Source organism: Micropterus salmoides, unplaced genomic scaffold, assembly GCF_014851395.1.
Source record: "Micropterus salmoides isolate LMB-PRFRI ecotype aquatic unplaced genomic scaffold, ASM1485139v1 Ms_hic_scaffold_22, whole genome shotgun sequence".
NCBI classification, from domain to species: Eukaryota; Metazoa; Chordata; class Actinopteri; order Centrarchiformes; family Centrarchidae; genus Micropterus; species Micropterus salmoides.
The window spans coordinates 4,871,764-4,886,189 of record NW_024041373.1 but is presented as its reverse complement, the minus strand read 5'-3'; the positions used below and the strand labels follow the sequence as shown (position 1 = coordinate 4,886,189).

General features: G+C 39.5%; 1 protein-coding gene across 1 annotated transcript in view; it reads right to left on the bottom strand.

Annotated features, from left to right (window-relative positions):
• The window catches only part of ltbp1 (latent transforming growth factor beta binding protein 1), a 156,976-nt gene that overhangs the window by 32,086 nt on the left and 110,464 nt on the right, over window positions 1-14,426 (bottom strand). The window contains 6 exon segments of the mRNA XM_038737681.1: window positions 1,469-1,594; window positions 1,974-2,099; window positions 3,331-3,417; window positions 6,245-6,347; window positions 6,788-6,810; window positions 13,230-13,403. Coding sequence (XP_038593609.1) covers window positions 1,469-1,594; window positions 1,974-2,099; window positions 3,331-3,417; window positions 6,245-6,347; window positions 6,788-6,810; window positions 13,230-13,403 — 639 coding nt within the window.

The window sequence follows — 14,426 nt, the reverse complement described above, 5'->3', positions numbered from 1 at the left end:
TAACCATGAGGACTGTTTACCCTCACAGCCCTAATTCAGTATCATTTTGGTGGGTGGGGAAAGCTGCGTTGAAATGGCAGGAAACCACGTAATGACAGAGTGACTCATATTTATATCCCAATAAGGGGGCTGAAGCAGGCAGGATGGTGGTGCAGACGCTGGTAACAATGTGGTCACCGGTCTCGTCCAAAATTCCACTGACTTAATAATATATGGTTCTATTAGTGTGCACTTGTTAGTGTGCAGAGCTTATGCTTGTTGAGTGCCAGAGGCCCTAGTTGTCCAGAGCATATTTGTCATAATGCTTAATGCTGCACTTTCTGCATGTTTTGACATGAAATGTGCACCTTCTAGCAGCAGGAATGTCTGTCAGTCAGTCAATTTACAGTAAAGGCATCATGTTCAGTCTGAATAATCCAAACGCACTGTAAGCCTTTTTATTTTTAATGATCCTAAGATATTTCCTTCAGTACCAATTATTACATTTATTACGCTGCTGCTGTTGTTACATTTACATTAAATTTACTCATTTGGCAGACGCTTTTATCCAAAGCCACTTACATTTGAGGAACAACATACAAGCATCAATAAAGCATCTATACAGTGAGAGATCTACAAGTGATAATAAATACTAGTAAGAGCTATTTGCATGTAAGGCATCAATGGGGTAAATACCCAGGAAAAGAAGGAGATCAGATGTTAGGTCACTATTTTTGTCAATAGGGTTGACAGCAGATATGGGCTTAAATCTGACAACTCCTAAAAATCCTAAATTTTATTTCTTCATGTATTTATTTAATTTTTTCTTATTTTTTTTATCCACTCAAATGTTTTTCATGGAAACAATAAAGAACAATATGACAAAAATATTGACTTATAGGATAAATTGTTAGTTCCAACCACCACTTTCCTGGTGGAGTGTAATGAACAATACAGGCAGTTGGGGCAATCGTGGCATGACTTTAGACTTTTTCTCGATCATTTCCTATTGTAGATAAGGTATGAATTACACTGGTATGTTTACTGTAATACTGCTTTTCACTTCCAAGGTGACGAGCAAAGTGGCAGAATGAAGCAAAGTTTTCAGTGTGGAACAAAAGATAAAGACAACCCATTTACACAACACATCTCAAAACATTAAGATATTCTTAGCTCAGTCATCTGACTCATGCCAATCATATGAGTTCAGGAATGCCACCACACCAACCAGTGCAGACAGTAGAACAGAATATTTAGCAGTCCTTTTTAGATGGGAGAGAACGATGAGTATCACTTCACCAAATTCAGAACTCATTACATCAGTTTCTGCTTTTGGTGTGTGTTACATTCAGCCTGTTACACGTGTTTGCGCGTGCGTGTGTGTGTGTTTGTGTGTGTGCATAGGAAAACAGAACAAATTGTCTACATGTAACAGAGTCTTTCAAAGAAGCATCAAAGTATGCTTTGGCAGCATGAGCTGAGTACTTACCAACACAGCTGGATCCCTCTTCATCGACGAGGAATCCCCTCGGACAAACACACAGGAAGCTGCCTTCTGTGTTCTCGCAGCGACCGCCAAAGCACAAAGATGGGCTTTCCAGACAATCATCTACATCTGCACATACACACCAGAGCACACGACATAGGACAACATCAGTTTACACCTGGAGGGAACACAATGCTTAACTCCTCTATTTAGCTGAAGTGGCTAACACCATGTTTGTCATTTTGTTGTAAATATATATATTAGTTGAGCTAATCTTTTAAATATTTCAGAATCAGACTGCAACTCATTTCATTATGGAGTAATCTGCTGATTATTTTCTAAAACAATCAACCTATTGTAGGACAGCATGTTATCTTAGCATGATAGAGAACACTGATGCAGAGCTTCAGGTAAAATCGCCCGACTCACAGCTTGTTATAATTTAGGGACAAGCTGCACAAGATGACCTTTGACCTCAATAACCACCTTTGACCACTGGATTCCTCACCTACACAGGTGGTTTGGGCGTCATTCAGGCGGTATCCCTCATCACAGTGGCAGGTGTAACTCTCAGCTGTGTTGTAACAAATCCCTGAGCCACAAATATAAGGGCTGATCTGGCACTGATCCACCTCTGGTCCAAAAGAGAGAGGGAGAGAGAGAGAGAGGGTATTAGCACAGCAGCAGTTTTGGAACTAATTATACAGTAAGTCCCACACACTATACAGAGCTTAATAATAAAGTTAACTGCTTAATATGAAAGCACGATAAGTTCACACTGTGTACCAAACTGCAGGCAGGGTGACTGCAATGCGGTTATCTGAACAGTTAATTAAATTCATATGATTCATTAGTTTCATTTACTATTGTCATTTTAACACAACCTACCAGTTGTCTTGTTTTCTGTAATTTAAACTGACTTCTCCACAGCAACTCATAAAGACAATCTCTCAAATCAATAACTCATTTTATCCTCTTGATACCGCACAAGCTTTATGTCTTATTGTTTCAACTCTTCATAAATGCTTGCTTAAAGTGCAACTGGTCATGTTCCCTCTTGAGTTCAGCATGCTCTGGCCCGGCTACTGCTTCAAATAAAAGTTTACATCCCTCCCTCCTGAAATTTAGGAGTGAAATCAAGTCATTACCATAGAATGGCCATGATTTCACAGTCTGCCTGTTTGTTTCGTTGCCCAACAGTCTTTGAGAGGGATGTGTGGATGAATTCCACAGTGCTTCTTCCTGTGTAAGTATTCTGCAATATTCAATCAATACTGAACTAAGGAAACTCCATCCACTGACGAACACATAGTTAGTAAATGGACCTTTGTGAATTGCTAAGAACAAATTTCAGAAAAATATTTCATACTAATTAGTTTGAATGTTCAAATAAAATGTATATAACCTCAGCACAAAAAGTGGAGACAGCAGAAAAAAGGTAACTCCTGATTTTTATATCAGTGTCTGGTCAATGGTACTGACTGAAGAACCTAGCATGTTTTTGATGGTGGGGGAAACCCCACGCAGACACAGGGAGAACATGCAAACTCCACACAAAAGGCCGGGAACCCGTGACCTTCTTGCTTTGAGGCCATAGTGTGATCCATGGACCACCGTGCCCCCCCCCCGAAAAAAGCTAGCCTAGCTATATCAAAAGAGGAAATATGGCTCCGAACAACTCCAAAGCTGTCTTATTGAACAAGGGACACATTGGAGAGGATCAGGTACACACCAAGGACTATTCATTTAGCAACCAGCACCCTTTCAGCTGTGCTTCACCTGACTAACTTGCAAGAGAACTCTAAAAACAGATGAGAATAGACCACAACGGATGAGGAAAAAAGAAAAGAATGTTTTAGTCTTACCAGCTGACTGGGTGGGAGCGATGTCCTGGCCTGCATTAGATGGGAGGATCTCGACTGGTGCAGGTGGAGAGCTCCTCTCAACAACCTCTACCGAATCAAAACACACAGTTGCAGGCATTAATTCCATCCAGTTGATATTGCTACCCATTTTTTCCAAACATGGTACTTACATCTTGAATGCATTTTTTCCCTGTATTTGTAAAATACAGTACAACTTTTCACTGTTATGCAGAAAATACAAAGCCGTATTAGCTCTTCTTAAAACCTGCCTTGGAAACAGAAGGTGGTATAACTCTCATTACTTAAAAAAAACCTCAATGCCTTCAACTCGTAACTTTATCTTTCCAGAGCTTATATTCTCCACAAACATGAAAATGCAGATACCTTTTGTTATCTATGAGTGCAATCCAGTCATCAGCCTGTTCATTTATCTCTTCTACAGTCTAATTTCGCTGTTTTCCTCTCACTGTGACGATCAGACAAAATAGATGCTAAACAAAAGGTTGACAAAATAATTCCATGTCATGCTCCTTGAATGACCTTGAACATCCCTGCCAAAATTTGTGACAATCTAGCGAGTAGTGGCTAAGATGTATAAAAATTTGAACAGACAGATGACAGCCAACCCGACTCTTCCATCCTCGCTCAGCAGAAGTGTTGTGAATGAATATGCACCGATAATGACAGGTCAGAGGAGAATGACCATCCTGCAAGGCAACAGCAAGGCTACAGGTATACACACAAGAGTACATTAGCACTGTGCAGGGCAACCCTGAATGTTCATTTCGTTAACCCTCTAAGTTGTTGAGTACCACTCCTCGCAGCTATCAAGAGCAATGTTGTCCGACATGCTGATGAGAGGGTTAGAATTTGGCATAAACTGCATGAATGCAAGGATTCAACTTGGTTTGTGGTAAAGAGACAAAGCCCTGGTGCTGGACTAACAGTATGGAATATTTTTTTGGCAAAGATTAGACCTTTAATACCAGCTGATCATCATTTGAATGCCAGAGCCCACCTAAGCACTGTTGCTGACCAGGTACGTCAGTCCAGAAGATTACACAACATGTCACCACAGAACGATTCTACAAACATTCAGACCAATGACCACATCTGTTTCCACATCTCAATGTCCCAACAGAGCACTTTCAGCATAAAGTTTAACAAAAGATGGTATTATATAAACACAGCTGATAAATCTACAACTGCATGTTGTTTTGGAGACAAACAGGGATTGTGTTTAGTAGCAGGCAGGTAAATCTATTAGTGCCCAATAAGTGTTTCTCGTTGTCCATCATTATATAACTACAAGCTAATAAGATAACAAATCATTTACCCATGAATGCTGTCGGCCGTGTGATTTAATGCTACTTTCATATTCAGAGGAAAATAATTTTTTACGTCACATCTAAACTTGAATATCATGCATTAACATACATGAGCTCAAGCTGAAGAAACCTTTTAAGTGTCCCAACATTACTTTGTACATGGAAATTATTATTATTGCAAAATATTGGTTTATACTGGTATGAATGATAATTAACAATTAAAGCTGCAAGCAGCGTTGGAACCTCACGTCGTGACGCGTGGCACGGCTGAGGCACAGTGGCTGGAGGTCAGGAGACGCGGCCCTGAATTATAGTGCGTTTTGGACCAGTGATGAAGGAGTTAAACGCCACTTCCTGTGTAGACAACACCGCTAATTATATAGTGTGTACCAGTACATGAATCGTGAACCTCGCTTTGAAAATGCAATGTAAATTATATCAAATGATTTGTGTCACAAAGGGTTTACTTCCCGTTGCCAGTAGGCCGTGCTATGACATTGAGTGAAAATTGGTGTGTAAATGTGTTCAGGTTGGGACTCTAACAAACATGTAAAGGTCATTAGAGATTTGAGCATGTACACTGAAGTTATAACAACTTCCTGTTTCATGGCGAATCATCGATATTCGAGGCCACACTACGTACACACCCTTCCACGAAAACCCACAGATAGCACAGCTTTTCATGGTCAATGCCTTTAGAATGCACAGAACAAATTTAAGTCGATCTGATTAATTCCCTAGGAGGAGTTTGTTAAAGTACGCACCTGTAAAACACCAAAAATGACCATTAAATTCAAAATGCCCGACTTCCTTTTGGATTTAGGGCATCACTTCCTGAGGTGTTTATGAAGGTCTGGGCCCGATACATATGCCACAAAAATTTTGTACAATACGGTGAAACGTGGCCCAGTGGCTGCTTTTTAGGGGGCGCTTGCGAGCCATTTTGCCATGCTCGTGCGCAAAAACCATACGGCGGGTAAATTTTCACCACATTTGGTTTTTGTGCAAAGTTTGGTGAATTTTTGAGCATGTTGCCAAAATTGCATGTTTCATGCTCGGGCCTTTTTCATATAAATTGTATAAATTTATGACCATATAAATATCAAATACTGAGGACTAGAAAGTAATATGTACATCACAGAACCTCCAAAAAGTGGCAGGTCTATCAGTAAAGGAGATCAATGTTCTGAAATGATAAAACACTAAAAGACCAGTTGCAAATGTCATAAATAAATAGTATATATGTATATAATTTAACTACTTCTTATAATGCTAGTGCAGAAAGATCACAGTACGGTGGCCTTTTTAGGACATCAGACTCATCTCGTCAGCAGCAGACTCACTGTACTTTCAGCAGTCTGTCTTTCTTAGCTTACCTGTCCTTTCAGTGCTATATTAGCATGCATCATTTGTTTTTCTCACGTTTGCCAAACTTACAAGTGTGAATTACAGTACAACTGGACCTGATATACTACAGTTGTAGTACAGTTGAGGCTGGCAAAGTGCCCGGAGCTTGACAAGCTGTGCCTGAGATGTCCTAAACTGCCCAGCGTACCACAGAGTTTAAAGGGTATTGAAGAAGACACCTGGGTAAGCTGCCTCGATCTTGACAGTGGATACACCCGGAGATAGCTGGGGCAGGATAGGTTCAACTACTGGCCTGTTACTAATCACAGGAACTACCAGCTCCTTCAATGACAAGACACACACAATAATACAAAGGGACAAGGTCAACAGAGCACCGTATGCATTACTTTCAGTCCAAATTTAATTATTTCAGCTTTGCACACTGCTTCTGTCATGCAATACAAGCATTGTGCTGTGAAGCAGATTAGCATTCAGCTTGCATGGCAACTGACCGCAGTTTAAAAACAGAGCAAAGCTGAACAGCTTAGCCAAAAAGCCGGAAAGAAAAATGCCTGCCATTTCTGCATATACTGCTTGTCTGGATTTTTGGGACAATGAGAATCTATTAAAAATGTACACATTGACTCACTGCTTAGTGCTGACCAGCCGAAAGTCATGCAGCAACGTTTCTGACTTCATGCAAAGGTGATTCTGCAATTCCTCAGCGGCTCTGTGCATGCAAACTGCTTCAACATTTTCACTCATTGAAGCTCCCAACCTACCTGATCTGGTGCAGTTGTTGCTACTGACCACAGAAAAAAAGAAATAACACATTTTAAATGTAAGTTTGTAACATAATTTAGTGTTTGTATCATGGGGAGTTACTATCTTAAATAATTATTCATAGACTGTGGTTTCATGTTGTGAAAAGGTTATAAACATTGCAGACCACACTCATAGTAAAATATAACAACACCAGGGATATTAAAAAATCCCTCCTCTCTTCCTCCCACCCAGCACGGTTTTCTGTGCTTCCAAAATGCCAATCTGTACAGCTGCCAGGCGCCACATTACTATCTGGTGGTATCCAAATACTAATCTACACAGATTTTGAGTGGTGGATTTCTGTCCAATTGTTTTTGAAACCTGTCCTGTGTGCCTGGAAAACTCTATACTCTTCTGCTCCAGCGAAGCTTAGCAGTAATTTGGACTCAAAGTCTGGCTTTGGCTAAGATGTTGCAAGTTTCTCCTTCCCCTGGTGGCTGCCAAGCATGTCCTGAATAATAACAGGAGAGGGTGAAGCTCCTCTCCCTCTCTCAGCCAGCTTTATCTCCCCCTCTCTCTCCCTCTTCTGAAGGGCTGTGGGCTGGGCTGTGTTTGAAAGAATGTGGTCCAAACCACTTTAATCCTTGTCCTCTACAAACAAATGTCACATGAGGGATGTTTCTTTTAGGATCTGGGTTTATAATCACATGCAAGAGGTATCATACAGCAAGGTTTCTAGTGTTACTTTGGAGCTGTAATTGCTGTTCATCCCTCAGTGTAGTACGGTGGCCCTGAGAGCTCAATGCACTGCACCTTAGAAAACAGGTGCAAATAGAAAAATAAGCAAAATAAGAAAAGATCTTCATCAACACATGTGCAGCATTTGAAAAACATGCACATATACAGAGTTACAGAAAACGTAACAAAATCCACAAAATAAGTGATGAAAATGGCTTGAACACACTTTATCATGCGTTTTCATACTGACAATGATAGCAGAAAGATAACAGAGAGATCAGACCTCAGCTTTGATGTTTGAAAAAAGTTACACATCACATTTTTTGAGGGGGAGGAGATTTCGGATAGTACATTTCCTTTGTGTGTCTCTCTGTTTGTAAAGTAGTGACATTTAGTTCAGTATTTACTAGACAGGATTTCTTGATTATTCCCATCTTTACTCTAGACAAAAATACCAGAAAAATAAAATACTTGTTTATTAGTCATCTCCCTTTTTTAAAGCCTACAAACTGGAAAAGCAGAATTCTGACCCAAACCATGGAAACAGTCATAGCCATGTTCATCACTTTTTAGTGTCCTGTTTGGTTATTTTTTCTGTATTTGCAGTATTTTTCTAAATGCTACATATATGTTGTCAAATTGGTGAGATTCCTTTCTTTATTTTCTTGTGTTTGCATGTGTTTTATTAACTTGCAGTGTCTCAACGTAGTGTAGGCATTTTTCAGTGGGACACTTTTCAGTGGGCTGATAAATTCAGACCACACCTCAAACATTAATGTACAAAACAGCAGTACTAATGATTCATTATGTATTGCCTTAATGCAATACTTCAAAGATATGAATCTCTTTGACACTCCGCTGAGTTCGGTCACTGCCAGACGAAAGACAGCTGATTAATATGAATGTTTTAAAATCTCAAGGATCTAACTGTTGTAGGAGTCTGTAATTAGCAACAGAATTAGACTGTGGCTTTCCACTTAGGAGGCAAGTTGATGTCCAGCTGAAAGGTGATGGTGACAAATTTCATTACACATTGTACTGCGTATGTGACAAATAAACATGATTTGATTTAGAGCAGAGACTCAATTACTGTTCTTACTCCCAACTCGTCACATATGGACGCATAGTCAAGACCCATCGGCGTCAGTTTGTAACGCATTCATTTACATGTTTTCTTTCAAGTGAAGCAGCAATTAAAATACAGTCCACTCCTAGAAAAATGACATGACATAACTTGCTAACTCAAAATTTTTGTGTTTAGAGTGCATTGAGAAATTGAAAATTCACTTAGTACTACAACAACAAACACTTAAAATTGTAAATTAAATCTCTTTGGGATTTTCTGGTCAGACAAAACAAGCTGTTTGAAAACATCACATTGAACAAATTATGATAAATTCCCAGAGCCTTTTCTGACATTTTGACAATTCACATTAAATGATTTATGTTTTTTTAATGCAATGCAATGCAATAATGAAAACAGTCATTAGTTGGTGATCTACTTTATTACTTCTTTGTGTTAAATAGAAGTATGGTAGCTTAATCTCATCTTGTATGTAGTATTTTCATGCATACAATAAGAGAAAGCAACTGTATGGGGGTAAATTGATGTCATTATCATTGTAAATGCACACACTGTGAGTAATACATACATATTACAATTTGTAAACACAAAACAAATGTTGTTGAAATCCACAACAAATGATCAACAAATATGAATCAGTAACTTGAAAACCAGAATTTAAATGAATGCAAAATGATTTGTCTGCGTGTGAGGGTCCTATTCTATTTGACATTTGTTTTCAGAATTTTGACACTACTGTTTTAGAAAAAAAGTCTTTTGTCAAATTCTGTGCAAATTCAGCAATCAAGTGTCATCTCTGAGACCACAGTGTATTTGTATTTCCATTGGTCTACAAATCATTCTGAAACTGTTACCATGGAGACTGTGAATACGATCCACAAATGCAGTCCAATCAGGGCTATTGCTTGCTTTGTGATGTCATGTCTCCTAAATATGCCTTTCAAAATAAGAGCTGTACTCAAGCCCAGAGTGCTGAGTTTGCTGATCAGCTTCATGGGGAGATTGTGTTGAACGCTGAGCTGAAATCCACAAACAGCATTCTGACGTAGGTGTTGTTTTTCTCAAGGTGTGTGAGGGCTGAGTGGAGGGCAGTGGAGATGGCATCCTCTGTGGATCTGTTGGTTCTGAAAGCAAAGTGCTGAGGGTCCAGGCTGGCTGGGATGTTGTTCTTTATGTGCTGAAGAACCAGTTCCTCAAAGCACTTCATCAGAAAGGGGGTGAGAGCCACAGGGCGGTAGTCGTTCAGACCGGACACTGCAGACTTTTTAGGTCCAGGATTGATGGTGGCTGTCTTGAAGCAGGTGGGAACCCTCTCCTGAGACAGTGAGATGTTGAAAATTCCAATAATAACATCAGCTAGCTAATGATGTTTTAATTACACTGCTAAAGATGTCATCAAGCCCAGCAGCTTTCCTCATATTTACTCTCACATCTGCTGTGGATACTGACAGGGGCCGGTCCTCTGGAGGTGGAGTAGACTTTACAGCTGACTCCTTGTTGAGGAGATCAAAGTGAGCATAAAAGGTGTTAAGTTCATCTGGTAATGTTGCCTCACACATGATGGGGGGTGCTCCTGCTTTTGTAGCCTGTGATGTTTTTGATGGCCTGCCACATATCTTTGTTGTTGTTGTTGGTGTTGAGGTTTCTCTCCAGTCTCTGCTGCTGTGTCCACTTGGCCTCCTTACCACCTGACCATAAGGCAGCTTTTTTGGCTCTGGATAGAGCCCTCACCTCTCCATTCATCCAGGGGAATGATTTTATTGTCTTAGTGATCACCACATCATCAACGCATCTGCTGATGTATGTTGTCACTGATGATGTATTAATGTGGTAATGGGGACAGGGTGTGTTAATATTCCGTATTCATTACAAATTAATCGTTTTTATTTCATGGTTGCTCTGTTGTGTGAGTTTTTCTTGTGGGAAGACGCACATGCTATGTGGACCCAGATATGCCACTCCAGACTGCACTCTGTGTAATTAATCCTGTGTGGACTTTAATTGTGTTCATGTGGGTTCCATGATAACTCATGTGCTGAATTATTATCACCCATTCATAGTTTGGTTGGTGAAGTATGCCTTTGTAATAAAGTTTAATATTTACAATCTATGTTTGCTGTGGTCTATCTCTGCTCCTACTTACCCATGAGGTCTGAAAAGATTTTGTGCAAACCAATTTCTCCTGCAGTTTCTTAAACAGTATAAATAAAATAATTGTTATTAGTCTGTACATTGCTTAGTGTTCCCCGTTATTAGTGTGCTTAGTTTGTGAGATTCATGGAGACGTCTTGTAAGGTTTGATTTAGCTTACCTCACTCTGTAGAATAATCAGCGGCTATCTTGCTGCCTTAATCGCTGCCTATTGTGTTTAGACAGTATATTGGTGTTTTGTTAAAAATGGCAGCCTTTGTAAATGTATAAGCCTCTGATATTAAGATACAATGAGTAATTAATTAATGTGTTCAGTTATGAATGTATATAATTTTTACTTGGGTGAATCATAGTATGTGAAGCCCAATTAGCCTATTTTTTGTAATAATTTGCATTCATTATGGTATTATGGTTTAGAACTAGTGACTGATTTCTTTTTGTGTATTGTGTTTTATATTTATGGATCATGACAAATTTCAAATATATTTGTAGATTGCATTTTGTGTTGACAAATATATATTATTATTATTATCATATATATATATTTGTGACCATAGTCTGTGCATTTACAATGATCAAGGACATCAATTAAGCCTCATACTCACCGACCACTTTATTAGGTACACCTGTTAAATTGCTTGTTAACAGAAATAGCTAATCAGCCAGTCACATGGCAGCAACTCAATGCATTAAGGCATGCAGACATGGTCAAGACAACTTGCTGAAGTTCAAACTGAGCACCAGAATGGGGAAGAAAGGGGATTTAAGTGAATTTGAAGGTGGTATGGTTGTTGGTGCCAGACGGGCTGGTTTGAGTATTTCAGAAACTGCTGATCTACTGGGATTTTCATGCACAACCATCTCTAGGGTTTACAGAGAATGGTCCAAGAAAGGGAAAACATCCAGTGAGCGGCAGTTGTGTGGACGAAAATGCCTTGTTGATGTCAGAGGAGAATGGGCGGACTGGTTCCAGATGAAAAAGGCAACAGTACCTCAAATAACCACTTGTTACAACCAAGGTATGCAGAATACCATCTCTGAACGCACAACACGTGGAACCTTGAAGCAGATGGGCTACAGGAGCAGAAGGCCACACCAGGGGCCACTCCTGCCAGCTAAGAACAGGAAACTGAGGCTACAGTTCACACAGGCTCACCAAAACTGGACAACAGAAGATTGGAAAAAACGTTGCCTGGTCTGATGAGTCTCGATTTCAGCTGCGCCATTCAGATAGTAGGGTCAGATTTTGACATAAATGACATGAAAGCATGGATCCGTCCTGCCTTCTATCAATGGTTAACAAGAATTCCTCCAAGAATTGCATGCACCTCCAAATAATGCTTTTAAACGCTATAATATCCTTTATGGGGTTCATCAATGGTGATAAATGATTCTAAGTATATATATTAATATATTTTATGAACGTTTAGAGTCGTTAATATTTTATTACACTCAGTAGAAGCAGCATTCATTGAGATTCAGCAAAAATATGCGGTGATAACTCCCTTTGATCAGTGTGCAGAGCAAAGAACCTGAAAAGGACCTTTAAGTGGTGAATGCATATTTCGGCAGAACAGATGATGAAGGCTACCTGCCGAGATTTGCATCCACCTCCTTTAACAGCACAAATGAGCGCGAGGTGCATACAAGCAGGCATGCAGAACTCTGCACAACCGGGCAAGACGCCGACAGCAGAAACATCTGATCAGTTCTGAGTTACAAGTTCGCTATGTCAGATGCAGCCATCTAGCTGGCTATGCTGATTGGATAAATGACGTATGGTGACGTATTGTATTGTGTACAATACGTCACCGTACGTGCTTGAAAATTTTAATTTTATGGTCATGTTATCTTTTGGCTTCTATTTATAACTTCAAATTAAACTTAGTTTTAAATCACCATTTTGAAATCTGTTTAGTGCAATTTTATCAATATTATTCTACCATTTCAAAATTGAGAAAAAAATCGCAATTTAGATCGTGGGTTGTGTTTGCTATTAAACTGACCGTAATATTATTTTTTGAAAGAGAATATTACACCCAGTCCTTCTGTTGGCATCTAAATGATCACTGATGGTGAACTTTTATTATGAGTTAGCCTCAAAGGATTTTTAAGTTTTAACATTCCAAATGCTGTAGGCATAACAGACTTGTGGGAGACCTTGGTGCGCACTGGAGGGTCATCATTTTCCAGCTGGACTAGGAATTATTTGGGCTACCTTGGAGAAGCTGGAAGAAGATAAAAAGGTGTTTGGGCTGTTGCGACCCTACAAGTGTTTTAAAAATGGATAAATATTGGTCTGCCATCGTTTTGATCTTAATCAACTGCTCAATGTTATTATTTGATTTCATTAACCTGTATTCCTCCCACGTTACAGTTGTAAAGAATCTAGCCTGTGCTAAGCTAGATTTAACCTGTGCTACACATTTCAAATTAAACTAAACCAACTGAATGTGCACTGGTAATGTTACGTGCTAGAGACTCACCTGGTATAATCTCTTCTGGTTTGCCAAAAGCCTCCACTGGTCTTTCTGGTGTTGGCAGGGGTTGAGGGTGTAGCGGGTCAATGGGCTTCTGGTAAACGGTGACTGGCTTATTGACAGGTGGATTTGGTAGAACAGTGTAGCCCATTCCACCGGGACAGATCTCTTTGAACTTAGCTACGTAATAAAAAGAAATACAAGGGCTTATCATACAAGTGGAAATAATATTTACAAAGAGACATGTTGATACTATTATCTATTATAAATGCTTTTGGTGTGACTATTAGAGATTATAGTCTACACATTTAGAAGCTGCAAGGCTTCTGACAATGCTAATATAACTAGTAAATAATAACAAAGTTCAAATGTTAGGTACTAGAAAAAACCTCATGTGGATCACCAGCACACTTTATAGTTATATCCTCAAATGGCTCAAATTAGTCTCCATGAATGCACACAACATTTTAAATAGACCTGACAAGGCAATAAAGCTACAGAGTCAGAATTTCAATGACTCATCTAAACAACTTTTTACCAAGAACACATTTCCCACATGATAAGATGGAGGTATTAATGAGATAATGACATCTAAAAAGAGATAAAATAATAGTGAAATAAAGAATGCAAAGACTAAAGGTCAACTCCCATGGAGAGGTGATGAGGAACTCATAGACATCACATTACAGTGCACATCTCTTAGTTAGCTGTAGTAACACTTTTCCAGTCCAATTTCTGGAAAATTAAGTAAACCAATGCCAAGCATCCTCCCTCAAACTTCAGCTGCACCACATCTAAAAAGCCACTAATATCTCTCGTTGATGTTCAGTTAGTTGAGTATTTAAAAGGATTCACAGTGAACATTCGGCAGGGCTGCCCATTCATCCCTCATGTATTTGTGTGTTCTACAAGCTCTCACCTCCACTCCCCTCACAGCTCTGTCAGAATGCTCTGGTAAACCTCTTTGTTCCCCTGTTTAAACCGACAAACTAGCTTACTAGTAGTAGTAGTAGTTGTATTTCTCCTACTGCAGTATTTCTACAACAACTACCCTCAGTGGGATGCAGTGGGATAAATGGGCCACAACAAAGTATCAGGTCTCTGGGTGGGTTGGAATCATAGTGGGTACATCACAAGTCTCCTATTTGTCATTTCCTCGCTCCTCAATCGTCGCTTGAGTTGTTCTGGTCCGCCATCTTGCAG